A 16,928-nucleotide genomic window follows, 5' to 3' on the forward strand; every position below is an offset into this window, starting at 1 on the left:
TTTGTTTTTTGAGACAGGATCTCTGTCACCCAAGCTGGAGTGCAGTGGCATGATCATAGCTCACTGCAGCCTCAACCTCCCAGGCTCAAGTGATCTTCCTGCCTCAGTCTCCCATGTAGCTGGGACCACAGGCGTGCACCACTGCACCTGGCTAATTCTTTAATTTTTTTAGAGATGAGGGTCTCATTTTGTTGCCCAGGCTGGTCTCAAACCCCTAGGCTCAAGCAATCCTCCTGCCTCGGCCTCTCAAAGTGCTGGGATTACAGGTGTGAGTCTCCATACCCAGCCATGATTGTCATTTTGATGAATTACTGGAAGAAGGTGGTTCCAGATGAATGAGTTTTATTTTTTATCCATGGCAGATTAAACTGCTTATCAAAAGATATTATGTGTGTGCGTGTGTGTGTGTGTAGTCCATGGGAACAATTCCCAAGTCTTGTGAGTTTCTGTTATGGTCCTCTAGGACAGGCCTAGAGCCTCACATGAAGCTTGGAGGCAGGAGAACGAGCTACTTTTAAATATGGGAAATGTGTCATAAAATTCAGCAGTTTCATTCAAAAGTTATCAGGCATCTTCTATGTGCCAGTTAGTGTTTCAGGCAGTGAGGACACTGCAGTGAACAAGACAAACAAAAATTCCTGCCCTCATGGCACTTGCTTCCTAATGGTAAAGCTGACTTGTCCATAGTCCGCCCTGCTTATGGTTTAGATTTGGAGCCACCTGGCACTCAGGTCCTTTGGTGGCTTTGTCCAGGAGCTTGGTATACTAGAAAGTACTTGGTTAGAAGTGGAGGATTATCAGGCATTGGTACTGGTGGTGGTACTGGTGGTTTATCACAACCAAGGTCATGGTATTCACTGCACCAGAATATAACAAGGATAAGGTATTAAATTCTGGCAAAGTATTTTCACGTCTTTGAAAAGAAAGTTATTAGATCAACCCATGGCATTGGGATCTCATGTTAATCTTCTGAACCGGCCAGGTGCTGTGGCTCACGCCTCTAATCTTAGCACTTTGGGAGGCCGAGGCGGGCGGTCACTTGAGGTAGGAGTTTGAGACCAGCCTGACCAACAGGATTAAACCCCGTTTCTACAAAAATTAGCCGGGTGTAGTGGCGGGTGCCTGTAATCCCAGCTGTTCCGGGAGGCTGAGGCACAAAAATCGCTTGAACTTGGGAGGCAGAGGTTGCAGTGAGCTGAGATCATGCCACTGCACTCCAGCCTGGGCAACAGAGTGACTCTGTCTCAAAAAAAAAAAAATCTTCTAAACCAACAGAAAATATCATGGCCACAGAAAAAAGGTTGCAAATCATTATAAGGTTTTTGTCTTTATAAATGGCAATTAAAATTGAAATAAAGAAAATGTCATCATTTATAAAAATGTTTAGATATGATATTAAAAAAACTGTTCTTCATTCCTGGAAATAAATTTTTACTTATTATGTGCCTGTAACTCTACTCTTAAACTGGTTTTTACATGGCCAATAAGACCATGTCAAATCTATCCATATTTCTCACTCGCCTGAGGAAGTATAAAGTTGGTTTGGTCAGATCAAAGTCATGTGGGATCTTATGACAGACAAAGGTCTTCACTGTGTTCATGCTGCACTGAATATATAAAGTTCAAGTCAAAAGGTTTTGAATGATAGCTTAGACTCATGGGACTTCTAAGTAAAAAGGTCAGCAATAACAATTATTCTCTATAACTTTTTTAATGTGAAAACAAAATTGTGGCTAATAAAAACCTATCAGATCAAGAGAAAACCACTACTGCAAAAGAAAAGAACTAGTAGCTAGATCCAAAGATGGAAGCCAATTTTGACTTAAAATATTAAATTTACAATGCCAGAGATTACATGTGTCCTGGATTTGAAGGATCTCATGTATCAAGATACAAGAAAAATATTTTTTTACTAATATTCCAAGCCACCTAAGCCCTGTGTATTATTCCTAGTTTTATTTTTATTTTTTTCTCCAAACAAGACAGGCTTTATTTAGATCACCAAAAATAACATTTTACAGAAAGGGAACCATAACATTACACAACAAAGTATAGCTGTAAAATTTCAAACAAGAAAGGCAATGCTGGTGGGGCCCAGTGGCTCACTCCTGTAATCCCAGCACTGTGGGAGGCCAAGGCGGGTGGATCACCTGAGGTCAGGAGTTCAAGACCAGACTGGTCAACATGGAGAAACCCCATCTCTACTAAAAATACAAAAATTAGCTGGGCATGGTGGCGCATGCCTGTAATCCCAGCTACTCGGGAGGCTGAGGCAGGCAAATCTCTTGAACCCAAGAGGCGGAGGTTGCAGTGAGCCGAGATCACCCCACTGCACTACAGCCTGGGTGACAGAGACCCTGTCTCAAAAAAAAAAAAAAAGTTTGTCAGAGAGGGAACCATTAGAAGCAAACATATAGCTGCCAATTTTCTTTTGCCATCAATATCGAGTCCCTCTAAAATACTTTGAGCCTACTTTGCAGTTTCCAAGTACAAACTAAATCTTGTCGGACAGAGTTGCTCAGTTTCATCAAAAGAATGAAACCAATTTGAAAAAAAAAAAAAATTCGGTTAATGCTAGCAAATAATGAAACAGTGTGATTCTTGCCTAGTTTTATCTGGGACCTATCTGATCTCCAGTATCTGAATTGTAAGATGAAAAATGCTCTTGTGATCTAATAAACAAACTAGCAATTCTGTTTATGCATTGATCATATTTACCTGTTTTTCTCCATTTTGGAAGAGCCATTTGCAAAATTCTTCAGTGGTGCTCAGTGTTTCAAAATCCTCTGAGCCCAATGTTGCTCGATATGCATTGATACTTTTTATGAAATATATCTCAACAGCATCTGGAAAAATGGAAACAATTATTTAAGGCAAGCTGCTAACCTTTACGAATGTCTAATATCAGCTTTGGCTCAATTGACATTTTCATGCTTAAAGTCCATGCTTGTTCTCAAGCCAGGTGTCATAAGGACTCTTTAAAAGTCTAAGATGTGTGGGGTTTTTTGCTGTTGTTGTTTTCTTTTGTTTTTTGAGATAGAGTATCACTCTGTTGCCAGGCTGGAGTGCAGTGGTGCAACCTCGGCTCACTGCAACCTCTGCCTCCTGGGTTCAAGTGATTCTCCTGTCTTAGCCACCCGAGTAGCTGGAACTACACGTGTGCGCCACCATGCCCGGCTAATTTTTGTATTTTTAGTAGAGTTGGGGTTTCACCATGTTGGCCAGGATGGTCTCAATCTCTTAACCTCGTGATCCGCCCACCTTGGCCTCCCAAAGTGCTGGGATCACAGGCATGAGCCACCGCACCGAGCCCTAAAATGTGATTTAATGACATCAGATGATGTTTTGGTTTTTATTCTCCTTATAAAATCCATGGAATTTTTTGTAGCAAAAAGAAAGCTTCTGTCTGAATAATCTTATTATGCTAATACTACAAATAACTACCATATTAAACTCCCAGGTATACTGCAAGACTATATTTTTAGCTAAATAAAACTCTGATAGTGAGTAATGTTTACTGAGGTTCCTGTTTAGGGGGTGGTGGGAGGGAGTAAGTTGTGATTTTATAAGTATTTTAAATATATAGTTGTTATGGCTTGAAAATTTAAATGTTGTGTCTTTCCAAACATAATACATGTTTATATCAATCTAGAAAATACACAGAAACAATGGGAAAATTTTGCCAATACCATACTTTTCTTGTGTGTAAACTTATGGAGTACAAATGCAATTCTGTTACATGTATAAATTGCATAGTAGTCACAGCTTTTAGAGTATCCATCACCCAAATAACATACATTGTACTCATTAATTTCTCATCATCCACCCCACATCACACCCTTATGAATCTCCATTATCTAACACTGCAGTAAGCCCATGTGCACACATTTTTAAGCACCCATTTATGAGTGAAACTTTGATACTTGACTTTCTGTGTCTGGCTTGTTTCACTTAAGGTAATGACTTTCAGTTCCATCCATTTTGCTGCAAAAGACATGATTTCATTCTTTTTTATGACCGAATAGTATTCTATTGTGTATATATACCACATTTTCTTTATCCAATCATCCGCTGCTGAATACTTAGATTGATTCTGTTATCTTTACTATTGTGAATAGTGCTACAATAAACATACAAGTGCAGGAATCTTTTTGATATATACCTTTCTTTTCTTTTGGGTAGATGCCTAATAGTGGGATTCCTGGATCAAATGGTCATTCTATTTTTAGTTCTTTGAGAAATCTCCATATTGTTTTCCATAGAGGTTGTACTGATTTACATTCACACCAACAGTGTATGAGAGTTCCCTTTTCTCTGCACCCTCACCAACATCTGTTTTTGTTTTTTCGCCTTTTTCATAATAGCCACTGTGACTACGGTAAGACGATTTCTTATCTATACTGTCTTCATTGCTGTGGTTTTTTAGTAAGTCTTGAAGTTGGGTAGTGTTAGTCCTCCAACTTTGTTCTTCCATGTTGTTGGTTATTCTGGCCTCTCCATGTAAACTTCAGAATCAATTTGCTAATATCCAAAAAATAACTTGCTGAGATTATTATTGGAATTGAGTTGAATCTATAAATCAAGTAGGAAGAACTGACATCTTGACTATTGAGTCTTCTTATCCATGAACATGGAATAGATATTAAAGAGATCTTAGTTTATTTTAGTTCTTTGATTTCTATTTTTTTCTTTTTGAGATGGGTCTCACTGTGTTGCCCAGGCTGGTCTCAAACTCCTGATCTCAAGCAATTCTCCCACCTCAGCCTCCCAAGTAGCTAGGACTACAGGAACACACCACAATACCTGGCTAGTTCTTTGATTTCTTGCATCAGAATTTTGTTGTTTTTCTCACATATATTTCACAAATACTTTGCTAGATTTATACCTAATTATTTCATTTCTTGGAGTGCTAATGTAAATGGTATTGTTTTAAATTTTCTTGGAGTGCTAATGTAAATGGTATTGTTTTAAATTTTAAATTTTACTTATTCATTGCTGGTATATAGGAAAGTATTGACTTCTGCATATTAAACTTGTATCCTGAATCTTTTCTATAATCACTTATTAATTCCAGATATTTTTGTTGATTCTTTCCAATTTTCTAATCAGACGATGTCATCTGCAAATAAAAAGTTATATTTCTTCCTTCACAAATATTACAGTATAGTTTTTATTTCCTTTTCTTCTCTTATTCCATTAGCTAGGTCTTCCATTATGATGCTGAAAAGGAGTGGTGAGAGGAAACTGTCTTGTTCCCAGTCTTAGAAAAGCTTCTAGTTTTTCACCATTAAGAATAATGGTGTTGGCTGGGCACAGTGGATCACACCTGTTATCCCAGCACTTTGGGAGGCCGAGGTGGGTGGATCACCTGAAGTCAGGAGTTTGAGACCAGCCTGGCCAACATGGCGAAACCCCGTCTCTACTAAAGATACAAAAATTAGCCAGGCATGGTGGCAGGCGCCTGTAATCCCAGCTACTCAGGAGGCTGAGGCAGGAGAATCACTTGAGCCCAGAAGGCAGAGATTGCAGTGAGCTGAGATCACACCGTTGTACTCCAGCCTGAGCAACAAAAGCGAAACTCTGTCTCAAAAAAAAAAAAGAAAGAAAGAAAAAAGAATAATAGTGTTAGTCAAAGGAGAGCCAAAAAAAAAAAAAAAAAGAGCAATGGTGTTAGCTGCAGGTTTTTTGTAGATGTGACTTATCAGGCTGAGGAAATCCCCCTGTATTCCTAGTTTGCTGAGAGTTTTTAATCATAAATGAGTGTTGGATTCTCCCAAACACTCTTTCTGCATCTATTGATATGATTATGTGATTTTTATTCTTTAGCCTGTTGGTGTGATGCATTGATTGAGTCTCAAATGCTGGACTGGCCTTGCATACCTGGGATAAATCCCATTTGGCTGTAGTGTATAATTCTTTTTATACATTGATGGATTCAACTTGCTGATGTTTTGTTAAGGATTTTTGCCTCTATGTTCATGAGATGTATTGATCTGCAGTTTTGTTTTTTTTTAAATCTTGATAATTTTTTTTATTATACTTTAAGTTCTGAGGTACATGTGCAGAATGTGCAGGTTTGTTACTAGGTATACACATGCCTTGGTGGTTTGCTGCACCCATCAACCCGTCATCTACATTAGGTGTTTCTCCTAATGCTATCCCTCCCCCAGCCCCCCAGCCCCTGACAGGCCCTGATGTGTGATGTTCCCCTCCCTGTGTCCATGTGATCTCACTGATCTATAGTTTTCTTTTAATATCTTTGTCTAATTTTGGAATTAGGGTAATGTTGGCTTCATAGATTGACTTAAAAATGGCTACTCTGCTTCTATCTTTTGGAAGAGATTGTCAAGAATTTGTTATATGTTTGGTAGAATTCACTAGTGAACCCACATGGGATGGTTATTAATTATTGATTCAATTTCTTTAATAGAAATGGATCTATTCAAATGGCTTAGTTTTTCTTATGTGAGTTTTGGCAGATTGTATCTGTCATGAAAGATTGACCTATTTCATCTAGGTTATTGAATTTGTGAGCCTAGAGTTTTTCATAATATTCCTTTATTGTCCTATTAATGTCCATTGGATCTGTAGTGATGTCTCCTGTTTCATTTCTCATAATGGTAATTTGTGTCCTGTCTTTTTTCCTTAGCCTGGCTAGAGCTTTATCAATTTCATTAATCTATTCAGAGAATCAGCTTTTGGTTTTGTTTTCTTCATTGACTTGCTGTTTTCAATTTCATTGATTTCTACTGTAATTTTTATTATTTTTTTCTTCTTACTTTGGAATTAATTTGCTCTTCTTTTTCTAGCTTCCTAAGATAGAAACTTAGATTACTGATTTTAGATCTCTTTTCTAATATGCTATAAATATCCCTCTAAGCACTACTTTTGCTGCATCCCACAAATTTTTACATTGTTTTCATTTTCAAAAAAATCTTAATTCAAAACATTTTAAAGTTTCTCTTGAGATTTCTTCTTATCCCACACATTTAGATATGTGTTGTTTAATCTCCAAGTATTTTGAGATTTTTTAGGTATCTTTCTGTTATTGATTTCTAGTTTAATTCCATTGTGGTCTGAGAGCAGACATTGTACATTTTCTTTTAAATTTGTTAGGGTGTGTTTTATGGCCCTGAATGTGGTCTATCATGTGAATGTTCCATGTGAGCTTGGGAAGAATGTGCATTCTGCTATCGTTTGGATACAGTAGTCAATAGATGTCAATTGTATTAAGTTGATTGATGGTGCTGTTGAATTTGATTATGTCCTTACTGATTTTCTGCCTGTGTATCTGTTCATTTCTGATACACAGGTGTGATGATTAATACTCAGTGTCTTGACTGGACTGAAGGATGCAAAGTATTGATCCTGGGTGTGTCTGTGAGGGTGTTGCCAAAGGAGATTAACATTAGAGACAGTGGGCTGGGAGAGGCAGACCCACCCTTAATCTGGGTGAGTACAATCTAATCAGCTGCCACTGTGGCTAGGATAAAAGCAAGCAGGAGAATGTGAAAAGATTAGACTGGCTTAGCCTCCCAGCCTACATTTTTCTCCTGTGTTGGATGCTTCCTACCCTCAAACATCAGACTTTGGGACTTGGACTGGCTTCCTTGCTCCTCAGCTTGCAGATGGCCTATTGCGGGACCTTGTGATCCTGTGAGTTTAATACTCCTTAATAAACTCCCCTTTATATATATGTATCTATCCTATTAGTTATGTCCCTCTAGAGAACCCTGACTAATACAAGGGGTGTTGAAGAGTACAACTATGATAGTGAATTCATCTATTTCTTCTTACAGTTCCATCAGTTTTTGCCTCAAATATTTTGAAACTCTTGTTAGGCATGTACACATTAAGGATTGCATGTCTTATTGGAGAACTGACCCCTTTATCATATGTAATGCCCCTCTTTGTCCCTGATAACTTTCCTTGCACTAAGTTTGTTCTGGCTGAAACTAGTATGGCTACTCTTGCATTCTTTTGATTAATGTTAGTATAGTGTATCTGTCTCCATCCATTTCCTTTTAATCTATGTGTCTCTATATTTAAAGTGGATTTATTGTAGACAACATATGGTTGGGCATTGTTTTTTGATCACTCTGAAAATCTTTCTTTACGTTGGCTTATTTAGACCACTGATGTTTAAAATAATTGTTAATATAGTTGGATTAAGATTTACCATATTGTTACTTTTCTATTTGTTGGTCCTTTTTCTTTGTTCATATTTTTGTCTTTCACTCTTTTCCTGCCTTTTGTGGTTTTGCTTTTTAAATTTTATTTTTGTTTTTTTTTTTTTTAGAGACAAGATTTCATTCTGTCTCCTAGGCTGGAGTACAATGGTGTGATCATAACTCACAGCAGCCTCAAACTCCTGGGCTCAAGCAAACCCCCCACCTCTGCCTCCTGAGTAGCTGGAGTTACAGGCACGAGCCACTGCACTCAGCTCCTTTTGTTGTTAAATTGAGCATTTCATATATTCCAGTTTCTCTTTTTAGCATATCAGTTACACTTTTTTAAAAAACTCTTTTTAGTAGTTGCCCTGGAGTTTTCAATATACATTTACAATCATTCCAAGTTCACTTACAAATAACATTATATAGTACCTTATAATAACAAAATAATCCTAATCCCTGCCTTCTGCTCCTAATTTGAACAAACTATTATTTGTTACATTAAGAATAGGAAAAATGAGTTTTTTATTTTATGATCACATTTCTTCTCCAGTGAGCTTCCTTTCCTTATGTGCCTATGAATTTCTGTATCATTTTCCTTTTCTCTGAAGAACTTCTTTTAACATTTCTTTACATCAAGTCTGTGGAACTGGTTCCTGTGGAGATAGATTTCTACTTTGGTACATTGTGATTCTCTTTATTTTGCTGTCTCTCCAATTTGTGGGGCACTGGTTTGCCATGTGACCTTAGTTCTCTATGACAGATCTAAGAGGAGTTAATATTTCATTTTGCTTTTTACTTGTTGTTTGGATAAAGTGATGACTTCCAAACTCCTTATATACCAGACCAGAAACCAGAAGTTTCTGCTCAGATTTTAGTGCTTATTATTTTTAATCTGGATTTCTGGGGTTCACTCCTGTGTCTGCATAGCTTAGTGTTGACCTACTGATTTGGGCAGAGGTTGTGCTTAAATACCTTCAGCCTATATGTCGCCCATCCTGTCAACTGCTCTGTATGTAGACAAAAATGCATTCCAAGCTCTCACACATTTCAAGTCTTCTTTGGTTGTTACTCTTTATTAGGCTTTCAAGTATCCCCTACACATGTACGTAGTTTTGTGGGTATCCAGGGATGTGGGGAGAGCTCATTTAGCCCTTCTGTGGTCTCCCCATTAAAATTTCTGATGCCACTCACACCAGCCAGAACAGCAACTTCAGGCTAGTGTCAACATGCAGGCGATCCTCTTTTCATTTCCTCCAGAGTTTGCCCCCTTTATCTGATAAACCTGTGTGTTTTTATCCCTTTCATCATATTAAGTCTGCCTCCAATGCCAGCAAGCTGCCGGTTCTCCTGTGCGGCCCGTGGTGATAACATTGCAATTCTCATGGACCGACCTGGGGCACTGGATGGAAGCAGCCCCAGGCAGGAGGGCCACCGATTTTCTCTTTACTCAAAGCTCCAGCAGTTTTTTCAAAATAAATGCTTTGCAATTTGTTCTTTTTATCTACTTCCAGCACTATCAAATAGTTATGACCACTTTATACAGTTTGTGTGACTGCATGTATGTGTGGATATGATTTACAGATCTCTTCACAAAGTCATATTGTTTACATTTTAATGAAATCTTACTTTGTAGTTTAATGTTTACGTAAATGTAACTATAAACAATAGTATTATTTTGTATGTCCTAAAAATGCAACTGTTTTTCCTTAATACTTTAAAAAAATTAACCTTGATATCTATAGATATAGTCCGGTCCTTTTTTTTTTTTTTTTTCTTTTCTTGAGACGGAGTCTCCCTCTGTCACCCAAGCTGGAGTGCAATGGCGTGATCTCGGCTCATTGCAACTTCCACCTCCTGGGCTCAAGCAAGTCGCCTGTCTCAGCCTCCTGAGTAGCTGGGATTACAGGCGCCTGCCACCATGCCTGGCTAATTTTTGTATTTTTAGTAGAGACGGGGTTTCACCATGTTGGCCAGGCTGGTCTCAAACTCCTGACCTCAGGCAAAACACCTGCCTCGGCCTCTCAAAGTGCTGGGATTACAGGCATGAGCCACTCTGCCCAGCCCAAGTCCAGTTCTTTTAACAACTACAAAATTCCATGTAGTGAATACACCAAAGTTTCCTTTTACTTATCGATATATATATTTGGGTTATTTTTTACAATTACAATCAGTGACACAGTGAACATCTTTATTCATGTTTCCTTTTAAATTTTACTAGATATTATCAAATTAGACTCCAAATTTAATATCAACTTACACTCACTCCTACTAGTTATGAATTTGCCAACTGCTATATATTTTTTAATTTTTAAAATTTTCGCATAGGATGGGTGAAATTTTGATCTTGCATTTTTAAAGATACATACCATTTTAAAATGTGTGACATCCTGCCAAATTGCTCTCCAGAGTTTTTATCAAATCTCATCAATCCTGGTGTTATCATTTTTTAAAATTTTGACAATTTGTTAGACAAAAACAGTAACTTTGCTTTTATTTTTGTAATTACTAGTATGATTTAAACTTATTTTCCACATGAATTTTGGTCTTATTATTTTTAGAGACAGGGTCTTACTGTGTTACCCAGGCTAGAGTGCAGTGGCACGCTTATAGCTCTCTGCAGACTGGAACCCTTAACTCAAGCAATCCTCCTATTTCAGCCTCCTGAGTAGCTAGGACTATAGGCACATGCTACCACACCCAGCTTCTTTTTTTTTTTTTTTGGTAGAGATGGGGTCTCACTATGTTGCCCAAGCCAGTATAAAATTCCTGGCTTCAAGTGATCTTCTCACCTTGGCCTCTGTATTTAGTTTTTATCCAGGCCTTGGTACTTTTTTAAAGCCTATTTTTTTCTATGTAAATATAAATTTTAGCTCTTACAGTTAGGACAATGTCCATTATTAATGTCTGTGTATGGCATGAGTAAGAGTCCAATTTTTTTTGGCATGTGGTATCCAGTTGTTGCAGTATCATTTGTTTTAAAGACTATCCTTTCCATATTGAATTACCTTTGCACATTTATCAAAAATTAATTGGCCATAATTATACAGGTCTATTTCTGTACTACATTGTGTTCCAATAACTCTATCTCTGTTAGAGATATTATTGGTGTCTGATTATAGAGAGATATGTTATTAGTATCTGTCCCTTCACCAATATACCACATTCTCTTGATTACTGCTTTATAGTAAATCTTAAAATCAAGTACTATGATTCCTCCAACTGTATGCTTTTCCAAAACCATTTTAGCTATCCTAATTTCTTTGCTTTTTCACACAAATTTTAGTCAGCTTGTCTATATTTACAAATGCTTCTGTTGGGATTTTGATTATAATTATGTTAAATCTGCAGATCAATCTTGGAAGACTGATCTCTTTACTATATTGTCTTCCAATCCATACATAGTATGTGTATTTATTTAGGTCATATTTAATTTCTTTCATCAGTTTTGTAGTTTTCAGCACATAAATACTGTACATATTTTGATAGATTTATACCTAAATATTTCATTTGCAGGGATGGGGCTATTGTGATTTTTTTTAAATTTTTGTTTCCAGTTGTTCATTGCTACTATATAGAAATACAATTAAGTTTTGTGCATTGACCTTGTATCCTGTGACCTTGCTACACTTAAACATATTAGTTCTAGGATTTTTGTAGATTATTTGTCATTTTCTACAGAGACAATCATTTTGACTGCAAATAGGGACCATTTTATTTTTCTTGCCTTCTTGCATTTGCTGGACTTCTAGTACTCTGCTGAATAGGAGCAGTGAGAGTGAACATCCTTGACTTGTTCTTGATCTTAAGGGGTAAAGTACTCAGTTTTTCACCACTAAGCATGAAATCAGCTGCAGGGTTTTTTGTATATGCCTTTTGTCAGATTAAAGAAGTTCCTTCCATCATGAATGGATGTTGAATATTGTCACATGCTTTTTCTGCAACAACTGATAAAATCATCAGCTTTCCATGACCGGACTGTTAATATGGTAGAGGTAAACTGACTGAGATTTGAATATTAAACCAGTGTGATATCCTTAAGAAAAAACTTCACTTGATCACGGTGGTCTGTGACCATACCACCCTAAACACACTGGATCTCATTTGATCATGGTATATTATTTATATATTGCTATATATTTTGTTGCTTTTTTCATCTACACACATGAAAGGTCTTGAACTGTAGTCATCTTTTTTCTTGTAATGTCTTTGCCCAGTTTTGATATCAGGGTAATACTGGCCTCATAAAATTAGAAAGTGTTTTCTCCTCTTCTGTTTTCTGAGACAGATTATGTAGAATTGGTGCTATTCCTTCTTTAGATGCTAGACAGAATTCCCCAGTGAAATCATCTGGGCCTGGAGATTTCTTTCTTAAAAGATTAACTACAAATTTATTAAAAAGAAATAGTTATGGGTCTATTCAGGTTATCTGTTCATCTTGACTACACTGTTTTCACTTTTATTTATGGTACTTTGTGACAGATAGAAACTTTAGACCTTTTTGTAATGAAATCTATCAAACTCTTCTTTTATGGTATGTCTTTGTGTGCTTAGAAAAATTCTTTCCTCCAATTTTTAATTTTAGTATTTGTTTTCCAGTACTGTATTTTCTTCTCATTAATTTACTTTTTTAGTTTTGGTGCATAAAATGTTAATCCACCTGGAATTTAATGAATGATATAATATAAAAATCTATATTTTTAAAGTTAAAAATTAGTATATAAGAAAAGAATGAGGTGGCCTTGAAATCTCTCAACTCTATAAACATAAACGCTTGTTTTTTCTCACTTAAAAAAAAAGCTAAAATTTGTACATATTTACAGACTAAATTTCTTGTAACCACAAAGACTACTCTTAAAAAGCTCAAGTTGTATGGAGAATATATACTGTGAATATAGACAAGGAAATCTTAAAAGGAGAAAGATGATTAGCTGAAAAACAAAGAATCAGGAAGTCTTCAATGGATGTTTATGCTTAAAAAATAATTAAAAGATCAAAACTTTTGCAAACTGAAAAAAAAAGTTTACTTAATGACATGGGGAATACAAGCATTGAAAAAAGAAGGATGGAAAGCTTTCTTTATAATTCTGTCCCTCTCTCTAACTGGAAAATAACATACACAAAAAGGTTACTTTTATAAGCAAAGAAAATAGACAGTTTTAAAATGATCAAATTATATTCTTCATGAAGCCTAAATTCCTCCTGACAGGCCACTGAATCCATCAGTGTCCATTAATCTGATCAAGCCAGCACAGAATGATACATTGTCCTCCCTCACTGGTTCATTTGTGTCTCTCCCAAAGCCACCCACTTTCAAAAAGATGACCTTGCCAGACAAAGAACTATTGTTGAAGCATAAATTAATCAGTTGGCTTTCTCTGCAACCCCCAGTATCTAACTATTGAATATGGGTCAAGAAAATTCTGCTAACAAACATTCTCTCTTGTCAGCCAGAGGAAAAGAGTCAAGGAGACTGAAAGTGGAGGAGGTAAAGCTCTACCCATTTATCACTTGATGTCCTCATCAACCGATACTGCACAGGCCACATTCACAGTATGTGTGATATCTATTAGTTAAGAAGGTGAATCTCGCTGAGATTCAAAATAAATAGAGGATGTAGAAATCAGATGATTTATTTGTTACTGACATTCCAATCAATGTGGGGGTATATTATCAGGTTTAAATTAATGTGTAATTGATTTTGTATGAGACTGTGACCCACCTAATTTTTCCATTACAGGAATAAATAGCTAATTAGAATCTTAGATAGGCTGTTTGCCAATGTGCTTCCCTCATGTGACTGGGAAATAACTTCAAGGCTACCTCTTTTACCTACCCCTGTGCTGGGCCTCTCCAGACATGGCATAAGCTTTGGCCAGTAACGCACTTATTTCTGCAGTTTTGGGGCTGACTTCAGTGAACAAAGAAACACAGACAGAATGAGCCTGGAATAAAGAAAATCATGACAAGGTAAGCACCCAATGACAGTGTTCACTGTGGATTTAGATGAGAGGTGAGTTTGAGTCCCAGCTCTGCCACTTCCTAGCTATGAGACTTGTGCAAGTAATTTCACCTTCATTCGTAGAAGGAATATATAATTCCCACTGATTAGGGTTTGGGAAGGATTAAGTGAGATGGTATATGCAAAGCACAGGGCACGGTACTCATCACATGGTAAGTTCTCAATAAATGTTGGCTAGTATAATTTTTATTAGATTTCATAGCAAAAATAAAGTCATAACCTTAGCTCAGTCTCACTGGACTGAACTCCAGTCTTGAAGGCAGTCTTGTAAATGTAAATCAGGGATAATGAGAATAGTATTTGTTACAAAAAGTTGTTGTAAATATTAAATAAATTAATGGTTAATATACGTAAAGTGGTTAGAACACCACCCAGCATATAGTAAGCACTAAAAAAGTGTTAGATTTTATATTATTTGTGCTAAAATGGAAGGAGTAACACTTAGAAAAGAGAAAGAGAAAAACATTGAGTCCACACCCACCAGCCACAAAAGAACCACCTGTGCTTAATATTTCATAGGCCAAATACTGTGAGGTGTTTCAAAGAGCTGAGGGGTTATCAGGGAAGACTTTGGAGCCAAGACACAGAGCAGAGTTGTTAGGAATACAGGCTGTAGGGTCAGATTTGGAGTTCAAATCCCTGCTTTACTATTTCTTAGCTATACAATGTCAGCTGAGTTAGCTATAACTCTTTGTGCTTCAGTTTTCTCATCCTTAAAATGAGATAAAATAATAATGGTACCTACTTCATAGAGCTATTGTACAGATTAAATGAATCGATATATCCTCTAGGGCACTTAGAAAAAGCATTCCATAAATTTTAACTCTTATCTTTTGGTGCTTTTGGGAAACACTGCTATTTATTGTTTTATTCATTCTGATCTGACCACTGCTTTGAGAAAGTCTTGAACACAAAAACCAGACTGGCTTTCTCTGTAAGCAGTGGACTCCCTGCCTTCACAGCAGCATTCTCTGACATCTCTCCACTGTGTGATGTTTATAATCGTGGACTGTCAGATTGTTTGCAATGCCTTTTCTTCAGAGTCTGTTTTCATGTATACTGTTAGATTGCATTGCACCTTTTCTATGATACAGGATATCCAGTATTTTGATGTTTGTCACTGTGGGAGATACTTGAAGCCACAGGCAGCATTCTCCTTTGGAGAGAGAAAAGGTGAATTTAGCAGCTTCAAGTACATGATACATAAAAGTACCCTAATATAATAGACTCAATATTCCTTCCTATGTTTTGTTTTGTTTTCCCCCGGGCATTTGTCAAGTTAGTTACCTCCAAGTGAAACACCCTTTTGTTAGTTTAACCTTAGGTTTGGAAATATAATCAGCTAGACTAGTTTAAAGTACAAATGACAGCATTACCCTAAAATACCATGATTTTTCATTTAAAAAGGCCTTTTGTTTTTGCTGAAGATTTAAGTTCGGTTGTCCCTGTATCTTTTTTCCTTGGAGTAGACTCACATTTTGCTTCTTTTTTACAGCACCAACAGAGATAAGAGGGGGAGGGGGAAGTGCTGTCTGCACAGCCAATGACACAGCACATTCGCCCACCTGAGTCAGTGTTCTCTGGCCCGGTCATTTAAGGTCTGATCAAGGGCTCTTAGGTGGATCTGGAGGAAAGTCAGGGTTAAAACAGAATCAATTCCAGCCCTTGTTCTTCTGAGAAGCCCATGCTTCCTTGGCCCTGAGAACCAAGCCTGGGGCCAAACAAGGCAACCCAGCCTGGGCTCTGGCCAACCCACTGACCTGCTGCAAGTACTGGATGGCCTGGTTGTGGTTCCTCCTTAGCTGCTCTATCTGAGCAGCTTCCTCGTACAGGCTGATCAGATCTGACGTCCTATCACCCTTGGCAGCAATAACATCGCCAATTGCCTTTTCAAAGTATGCCAGAGCTAGGTTCAGTCTGTGGATGGCCAAGGAGGCTCTGCAAGAAAAGGGATGAAAATAGAAAGTCACAGAGAGGCCACTTACTTTGCAGACACAAAAGGAACTGATTCCAAGAATTAAAGAATTTGGCCTTCACAGGCCCATCATCTTGGTAGCTGGCTCAAAAATCCAGCCTTGCTGTAAATAAACTCCAATTATCCTGCATTTTACCCATCAGATTTCATTGACGACCACTCATTAAACCCATTACTATGTTGTGCTGTTGTCTAATTTTTTTAAAAAAGCAAATGGAAAAATGGCTTCCAGGAATTCACAAGATGGGATAATTTACCCATAAACATAGACTTTCTAAAATCAAAATAAAATTTTATTACCTCTGATTCCCTCTCTTTCAGGCCAAAGAAAGTTTTTGCTTTGTTTTGTTCCATTTAATTTGGCCAATTCCTCCTCAGTTAAAAATGAGTGAGGATAGAAAAAAAATGTAAATATTCCAAGAGAGTGATTAAATAAATTATAGCATATCATACAATAAAATACCTCAGAGACATTAAAAGTCATGTTTTCTTTTTAGACAGATATGGGAAGATATTAAAAATGTGCTAAAAGGAAAAAGATATAAAGCTGCACTTAGACTGTGATCCACATAGAGATACAGTTATTGATATCCATATATATCTGTTCAAAATGTTCATAGCAGTTATGTCTGTGTGATGGTATCACAATCGGCTTATTCGTTCTTCATACCTGTCTGTATTTTCAAAATTTTCCACAACAGAGTTGGGAATATAATTTTTTTAAATGAGGATAAAACAATATCTCATTGAGGTTTATCTT

The 16,928-nt window shown here is 37.0% G+C and overlaps 1 protein-coding gene and 1 long non-coding RNA gene across 11 annotated transcripts in view; one reads left to right on the top strand and one right to left on the bottom strand.

The window, feature by feature from the left end:
• TTC23L (tetratricopeptide repeat domain 23 like) overlaps positions 1–16,928 on the bottom strand; it is a 63,357-nt gene that overhangs the window by 17,199 nt on the left and 29,230 nt on the right. For all 10 annotated transcript variants that reach the window (XR_008625390.2, XR_008625392.2, XR_008625395.2 and 7 more), the window contains 3 exons: positions 15,954–16,131; positions 14,008–14,116; positions 2,719–2,846 (listed from right to left, as the gene is read on the bottom strand). Coding sequence is in view for 4 of the 10 variants with exons in the window: in XM_055112460.2 (XP_054968435.1) it covers positions 2,719–2,846; positions 14,008–14,116; positions 15,954–16,131 (415 nt within the window). In the remaining 6 variants the exon portion in view is untranslated. The remainder of the gene's footprint in view (positions 1–2,718; positions 2,847–14,007; positions 14,117–15,953; positions 16,132–16,928) is intronic.
• LOC117980313 (uncharacterized) overlaps positions 2,855–16,928 on the top strand; it is a 38,332-nt gene continuing 24,258 nt past the window's right edge. The window contains exons 1-2 of the long non-coding RNA XR_004671585.3: positions 2,855–13,659; positions 13,912–14,141. This is a non-coding gene — a long non-coding RNA (uncharacterized LOC117980313). The remainder of the gene's footprint in view (positions 13,660–13,911; positions 14,142–16,928) is intronic.

Source organism: Pan paniscus, chromosome 4, assembly GCF_029289425.2.
Source record: "Pan paniscus chromosome 4, NHGRI_mPanPan1-v2.0_pri, whole genome shotgun sequence".
NCBI classification, from domain to species: domain Eukaryota; kingdom Metazoa; phylum Chordata; class Mammalia; order Primates; family Hominidae; genus Pan; species Pan paniscus.